Here is an 8476-nt window from a genome sequence, read left to right as displayed (position 1 = left end):
TTTTTAAAGGTATCTTTTCTCTACTGTCTTTTAAAAAGTGCACATCACTTGAAAAGTGTTGAGAAAAATATATATGGAAGTTATAATATCAGCAAATTAAAAAAGTCACTTGACTAAAAGGTTCAGGGGTGAATTCTAGAATTACATGACTACATTTTATTTTTGAAGCTTGTAAGGAAGAATAAAATCCAGAGAGGTAAGAGAAAGACAGCAGCAGCATTTAACACTGGAAGATTTAATGTCTACTGATTTTGCGCATTGAAACAAGCTTCTAAAATGCAGACTCTAAGCCTAAGATGATGTTCATTTTCTAGAATACTCTCACACTTCTGAAAAATGGATCGATGATCTGGTAGTGAATATTTACACTAATGTGGCTAACTCAAATGTCAGATTTTTGAATTCAGTATGTTTAAATTTGCCATATGCTTGTTTTTTGACTAAGTGGAAGTAAAGAAGAAAGCAGTGTTTAACAACCTAAAAGTCTCACGCGTTAATTAACTTGATGCCAGGTACCAAATTTAAAAAACACTGAAGAAAATATGATTTAAAGAACTGAAATACAGCAAACTGAACGTGCTATGTAAGATGTGACGATTTTTAACATAAGATGTAAACAGTGTCTCTCATTCATCCTAATGCCCGCCCACTTCTGCTGCTTGAACTTCAGTTTTTCACCACTCATCTCCCACTGACCTCACAATTTCCTGGCCCCCAACTCCAAACCTCTCTTCACCTTTTCATCACCTTCCCTATTCCCCTCCCATTTTTTCCTCATAGTCTAATCAGCCGTGCAAATTAACGGAACATATCTTACAAAAATACAAGCAATAACAATATTCCTCCAGATTGTTTTTAGATTACCTTGAAAAGAGGGTTTAAACTCTTGATGTGAAGGTGGTACTGACCACCTACTGAAAGACAAGTCTCCCAGCTGCAGCTTGAAAACATCCTCATCCCAGTGCTGGGGAACACAAGCACTTCAGTCTTTTTTAGCCTGTGTGTTTGGGAACATATCATTCTGAAGAATCCAAATTCTTAAGCTGTTTTCAGCAGTCCAGATGGCAGTAGTGACATTCAGTAATCCAGCTGAATGCTCAGCTTGGCTTTACTTTACCACTAAATTACAGTGAAGGTGGCACTGTGCTATCCGAACACATGCTATAACAGAGTTTCAAAGGTGGCACTTGCAATGCAATACAACGTATTTGTTGGAAAAAAAGTGGTTCTAAACTGTAACTTTTCTCACCTTAACCAGATCAAGGAGATTTGCAGCATTCTCTTTTTCCTCTTCCGTTCTTGGTTCTTTTAAATTCATCTCTTCCAGCTCATCTTCCTGCTTTAAAATGTTTTCTATGTATTTCTTGTGGGGACAACAGAAAAAGAACAAGAAAGTATGCTTTGCAGAAGTAGACTTAATGGACACATATATAAAAAAAGTTTGTAGAAGTAACGGGTATAAGTGTACTTTGCAGTGTCATAAAGATCACTTCTGTGAGAATGTGTGACTCTATATCTACAGGTTTGCACGGGGAAATAGTTACAAAAACTGAGTGCTGAGAATGAGTGAAAGCTTGCCAAGGTCTAATCAACTCCGATGACTAGCAATACTGTTGAATCTGCAAGAAGTGACAAACTGAGGACACAAAGCATCTGTTTAATTTCTACTAGGCCACTTGCACACATTCACACCCACAATGAGCTGTATGACTTGGACTACACCCAATAGGGGGGCAATCAGCTACCTAGAATCCCTTGGTGCGCGCCTGTATGATCCTGTGCTTCTCAGGATGAAGTAAGGGCTGGCCTCCCAGCTGTTACACCAGCCAAGTAAGAATGAGTGAGTGTGCAAGCATCTGATTGAACTATACGAGTGAATAAAGGAATGTGTTTAGTCAGTAGCTATCTGTTATTAATAACAATGATTTGATTACATTATTAAGATCATGTTAATGAATAAAAGGTGATCGAACAAACACTGGTTGTGACCTATCTCCTTTCCATTTGATCTCTGTTAGGGAAATGGAAATTTAGAGCATCATAGTTGAAAAGTTAGGCTTAGAAAGTGTCTGAAGCTCTGCTTTTATACATAAGCATATTTTCTCAAAATCACACTGAGTGCTAAAGAAAAGGGCATGTTCTTTTTACACATTTCTTTATGCATTAGATGATCAACTGGATGGAAAAGAAGGGTTTTTGCAGACAGCTGCCCTAACACACCACTCTGCTAGAAAGTTACATGCAACATTGAACTTCATGCATGGAGAAGGTTGGCAGAAGTAATCTGCTTCCAGTTCCAGTTCTTTTTCTTTAGATACTGATTTAGTTCTGCAAAAATGAGCATTTGGCTAAAGATTTAAGATTTCTGTTTCTGGAAAAATCCATTAATTTGACATTGATATATGAGCAATGAGGGTTTTTTCACTGCACATTAATGCAGTTATTTACAAATGTTTCCTCAGTGCCAATAATTACAATTCTTCCTTCCCAACATAACAGTGTTCTTCTTCCTCTGAAATCCAGAAGAGATCTGGTCAATGGAGTGATGTAATTTGGCATGTTGGTGTGGAACATTTACTATTATTATTATTTTTAAGACTGTTGCCTTTGAAAACTCAATATGTAAATTAAAGAATAAGTTTTATATATGAGGCCTGCTCTGAAAGCAATGGTATGGTAGTAGAGTTTGAACCTTCCACCAACTTTCTGTTAAATTTTGTTACCGTGTGACAGATGGCAGTTTGACAAAATAGTATCTGACATGGAAGTGCAGATGAAGTAATGGTATGTTACTGAATTCCTCCATGTGGAAAAAATTGCTCCCATTGACATTTATCAACACTTGCTGAATGTTTATCAAGACCAACCAAAGGATGCGAGCACAGTGAGGCGGTGGGTGGTGCAGTTAGTAGTGGTGACAATGATGAGAAACACAATCCATGTTCCAAATGGCCATGCACATTTGTCACACCACAAAATTTGGAGCGCCTTGATCAGCTCATACACACAAATCAGTGGATTACAACCAGGCAACTGTGTATGGAGCTGAATATTGGCTTCGATGCACTGGAAATGACTGGAATTGGTGGCAACATTGAAATATCAGACAAACCATCAACTCTGACTGCTACATTTTGATGCTGACTAAGCTGAAGGATCAAATTTTCAGAGTCAGGTTAGAGAAGACAACAGCCTTTCACTTGCAACACAGTAGTACCAGGCCCCAAACCAGTTTGAAGATTGTGGAGCACACTGCCAATCTTGTCTGGACTGTCCTACCACACCCATCATATAGTCTGGATTGGTGCCTTCTGTCTTTCATCTGTTTGGGCTGATGAAAGATGCACCGTGAGGGCATTTTCCTAGCAACAATGTCATCATAGCAGCTGTGAAACAGTGGGTCACTTTTGCTGGTGCAGATTTTTTGAACATGGCATGCAGGTTCTTGTTCATTGCTGGCAAAAATACACAGCTAATGGTGACGACTAAGTTGCACTGTTTTGTAGATGAGAATTTGCTCTATCAAATAGTGTTATTGTACTCTTTGTATCTGCTATAGTTTCCATGGAAATAATAGGAGGCATTACTTTTAGACCAACCTACATACTTATAGACTGTAGAAGAGTAAAATTTAGTTCTGATGGCTTAGTGTGTCTCAAACTATGCCAAAGTTGAACAGCTGTTAATGTTTTTCTATTGCAAACACACCTTTCTTGAAATGTAAGGTGGAAAAAAAAAGTCTAACCAGCTACAATGTGCCACACCATCACATACTCTATATGCCATTAATTTTGAAATTCAGTCTGCAATGCCACCATCAAAATGTTTAGCAATTTAATTATAGAACACATGTATTTTGTTATTCCCTGACTGGTAAATAATAATATTTTTAACTATAAAACTTATTTTAAGAGAACCTTGACAGTATGAATCAAATAAATCAGTGTTTTATAAGAAACTAAAAAGTGAAGTGCAAATAAGGATCAACAGCAGGACTTTCAGATCCTATCTCAGAATGCTTTAACAGGAGCTGTAACTTGTACCTTTTTATGAACCAGGCACTAACGAGTGATGGACAGACACTTCTGCAGAAGGCTACAGAGTTATTTGCTAGACATGAACAGAGCGACAGAACTCAGGCTTCAACCTAGAAATGTTCTATGCTGACCTATAAAAACTAATCAGTAATGAAGACTACTGTCCCAGTGACTTCATCATTAAGCTAACTGTAAATTTATAGTGGATTCAAAATTATTTTGTAACATTATAGATATTTTCAAGGTTTTGATCAGGAAAATAAACCCTAAGCAAAGAAAAAGTAACACATAATTCCCTTTCTCTCAGCAATGATTTGCAAGTATACAGTCTATGATGTGTACTGGACTGGTCCCCATGTATCTGCTCAGAAAATTAGGTTCCAAAAGGTATAGGAGAAGAGAGACAAGCAGCTTCAAAATCACGTTTTTCTTAGGGCATCTGCCTACATATGGAATGCTAATTGTTCTTCAAAAGTACTACGGTTCTTGTCTCAGATATATATAAATCCACGTTACTCATTTTGTCTGTTCTCTAACTCTCACTGGAAAAATGAAGCAAATATGATTGTACTACCTTGAGAGAAAACTGTAGCTTTTCTCTTAGTTCATCACTGAGCGGCTCATACTGGAACAGCTGACGGATTTGCAGTTTTTTTGGACATTTTCGCAAAGGTACTGGTAAGCATGTCTCCTCTTTGGAACCAATGCAGAGACCCTTCCAAATGTGTGTTCTGACTGTGATCTCCTTCTGAACATAGGCAAGAGCAAGCAAAAAAAGCAAGAGGCTATTTATATTACTGAATAACTGTAGATATCAATAATTTATGTTTCAGCTGAAAAGCACATGCTGGAGATCTAGCACTGGAGATAGATCACGTTAGTACATCCTTGGGCATAATTTATGGATCCTACAATCTCTTCATCTGGCAAAACAAACTATCCCTAAAACTGCTGTAGTCACCTCAATGAGTATAAAAGAAGCCCAAGTTGACTAGATTTCTCCTGACGCAGCCCACTCCTTGCTTTGCTTGCTTAATAAAATAAATGTAATTGCTTATTTAACTGTCACATTGTTTGGAGTTCCAATAATCTCTGTGACAAACACGGCACTGCTTAAGCACCGAAGGATAGTTTCAAAATAATTATACCTCACAAGGAGAAAATGCATTCCAAGTTCTTGGCCGAAGATTTGGAGGAACAATACTCTCTGGTTCTTTCTTCATTACCCAGGGAGAGGCTTCAGACAAAGGGAAGAGGATGGTAATACTTACAGCACCTGGTTCAAAAGTGTATTTTGGTAAGAATCAGTTTGAATCCAAAAACAATGGACAACAGTCGCAGACATCCAGAAAAATATACTTTCCAGAAAAATGTAAGTATAAAGAAACTTATCATCGGATGTAAAACTATGTGAAAATGTGATACCCAAGGCTATAGATAATATTGGATCACTGAGGTGATTATACAATAGCTGGACAGCTTTGGATTACTCAGCCTACCTTTAAGAACTGGCTACTTCTTTTAGGATCAGTTTAGTTGTATATTGTGTGGAAACAGGGAAGAAAGACCACTGACTTGTGTTTATTGAACACTAATTTCAGAAGATGTACATTACATTCATACAAACATAGTTCTTCACTGTGTTTTATACATCACAGCCTGATCACCAGAATGATTCTATTGAAAATTATTTATTATTTCTTTTTATTATTGCAATTAAAGTGTTTCAAAATGTTTTTTTCTTATCCAGATCCAAAGTCTACTTAATCTACTATTATTTCTATCCAAAAGGTGGCCTTCAAAACTGATACTTCCACTGAGATGTTCTGTCACAATAATACAAAATTGTAACATCTTATTATCAAGGCAAATAGAGTAGTGGGAAAGGTAGAGTATAAAGTTTGGAAAAGCTTCATAGTAGCAGTGTTCAAAGAAAGCCTGTTACCTGTCCTCCTTTATCTTTCTCTTAACCTGTGATTGGAATACTTTAGTGAGAGTCATTTTCCTTGGGGGAATACTGGAGTGCCACCATTACAAATTACTGCTGGTTGTGAGCAGGTTTTCTTGGATGGGATTTCCACCAGGTGCTTATCTTCTCCATCTTCCAGAGATTTCCACTTCCCTTATCTTTTTGGCTCCCTTAGCACTTTTCCTCTATTACCATGACAAAATCATTCCTTTCAGTTTATATAGAGGGGAACAGAGGCGAACTCATCATTGTTGCCATTTCTCTACATTCGTTTCTGTCATTTTCAAGATCTACCATATATTTACAGAAACAGTATTTCCAATTAACTTTACAATAACAACCATTTCAGGATGTAACTTGGCACAGGGCAAGTTATGAGGTGGTTGTTACCAGGTACTACTGGCATCTCCCACTTGAGTCCTGTTTTTCCAGCTTTTTAGTAATATACATTTACTCTTTCTACAGCCAGGCTAAGGGACAACAGATTACGTTTGTCTTCACTGAGAAAGACAGCTATATTATTATATGAAGACTGCAAGATATTCAGTATTTTTGCTAGAGATACACAGAGGATTTATCCATATGGCAAATGCTTTTGTTTGTAATTGTGAGAGTGAATAAAGATATACCAGTTGTTCATTCACTTACTTATCCTTTCAAAGCATCGTTCAGTTAATTCTCTGCTTCTCCGAGCTTTTGCACAAGCCCTCTTCTCTTTGCTTCACTGCCAGGAGAGCAGACACTTGCCCACACGGGGAAAACATTTTCGTATTTCCTGTCCAAATGAGCTTTGAAACTTCTGACTCTACTTTTGATTATTTCTGTCACTAGTTTGTCAGAAAATGAACTAAATCTTCTTACCTGGATATTCTTGTACGGGTTCCTGCAAAACTGCAACAGCTGGATCATCACAGACCTCAGCAAGATATTCTTCCACATCCTTGCTCCGCAGGAGTTCAGTTCCTGAACCATCCATATGGATGATGAAGAACCTGAAGAGTCACAGAACTCTGATTGTATTGTGTATAGGAAGCAAAGTATTGGCAGCAGGGAAGGCTGCAGGGGTGGCCTCTTTGAGGAAAGGCCAGAGCTGCTCTGTGCCAGACACAGGTGGCTCCAGCTGGCTGCACCACCCCCAGCCACACAGCTGAGCCCAAGCTGGGGGGACATTTCTGGGAAAGCATATTTAAGACAGGGTAAAATGCTGTACAAGCATTTGAAAGACAGTGTGAGAAACAACCTTGCACACACAAAGGACAGAGGAGGATAAGGTGCTCCACATGCCAGAGCAGCCCATGGTACCAACCTAGGTGGGACAGTTGATTGGCTTAAGGGTAAGACAGCTCTGCAGAGGGATCTGGATAGACTGAGTCCAATAACATGCCACTGAACATGTTTACATGCCAGGTCCTTCATTTCTGTCACAGCAACCTGATGCTGTGGTAGGCATTGGTATAGGCTTGGGGAACACTGGCTGGAAAGCTGACCAGTAGAAAAAGGAGCTGAGGGTGCTGGTTGTCAGGCAGCCAGCAATGTGTCAAGGTGGCCAAGAAGGCCAACAGCATCCTGGTCTGCATCAGAAATACTGCAGCCAGCAAGATCAGAGAAATGATTGTGCCCCTGTACTCAGCACTGCATCTGGAGGTGGCCTGCATCTGGAATATTGTGTTCAGCACTGGGCCCCTGAATACAAGAAGAATGTTGAATTGCTTACCATGTGCAAAGAAGAGCAACAAAACTGGTGAAGGGAGTAGAAAACAAGAGTTATGGGGAGATGCTGAGGGAAATGGGATTATTTAGTTCGAAGGAGACTGAGACAAGATTTCGCCACTCTTTCTAACAACCCTGCAAAGAGGTTGCAGTGAAGAGTGTCAAACTATTTTCTTGGGAGACAAGTAATAGGAAATCTCAGCTCATGCCAGGGGATGTTCTGTGTGGTTATTACAAAGAATTTTTTCATGGAGAGAGTGGTCAAGCACAAAGTGGAATGGGTTGCCCAGGGAAGTGATAAAGTCCCCACCCCTGGAAATATAAAAGACATAGGGACCCGGTACAACAGGAAATGGTTTAGTGTAGGTTAGGATGACGTGATGATCTTGAAGGTTTACAATATTTCCTTAAGGAACTGTGGCCTTGGACAGCCCACACTGGAGCAGGCTTCTCTTGAAGGACTGCAGCATGTGGAGAAGGAACATGCTGGAAAAGGGGAAAACTGTGAGAAGGAAGGAGAGGCAGAGAGGAATTGTGAGGGACCACAACCACAACCTCCGTTCCCCACCCCCTGTACAACTAAGGAGGTGACCGGGAGAAGTAGAGTAGTCATGTTGAGCCTGCAGAAAAGAAGGGACTGGGGGGAAAGTGTTTTCTTGTGTGTCTTTCTTTCTCACTATTCAAATCTTGGCAATAATTACATTACTCTTCCTTAAGTTGAGTCTGTTTTGCCCACTACAGTAATTGGTATACGATTTCT

At 39.3% G+C, this 8476-nt stretch overlaps 1 protein-coding gene across 1 annotated transcript in view; it reads right to left on the bottom strand.

Moving 5' to 3' along the window:
• Positions 1-8476, bottom strand: part of SPAG17 (sperm associated antigen 17) — a 100982-nt gene that overhangs the window by 18349 nt on the left and 74157 nt on the right. Inside the window, exons 33-36 of the mRNA XM_031554714.1 lie at positions 6868-6998; positions 5186-5313; positions 4612-4785; positions 1250-1363 (exon numbers count right to left, since the gene is read on the bottom strand). Of these exons, the coding sequence (XP_031410574.1) occupies positions 1250-1363; positions 4612-4785; positions 5186-5313; positions 6868-6998 (547 nt within the window). The remainder of the gene's footprint in view (positions 1-1249; positions 1364-4611; positions 4786-5185; positions 5314-6867; positions 6999-8476) is intronic.

The sequence above is a fragment of the Meleagris gallopavo genome, chromosome 1 (genome assembly GCF_000146605.3).
Source record: "Meleagris gallopavo isolate NT-WF06-2002-E0010 breed Aviagen turkey brand Nicholas breeding stock chromosome 1, Turkey_5.1, whole genome shotgun sequence".
NCBI classification, from domain to species: Eukaryota; Metazoa; Chordata; class Aves; order Galliformes; family Phasianidae; genus Meleagris; species Meleagris gallopavo.
This window is presented reverse-complemented; position numbering and strand designations above follow the sequence as displayed.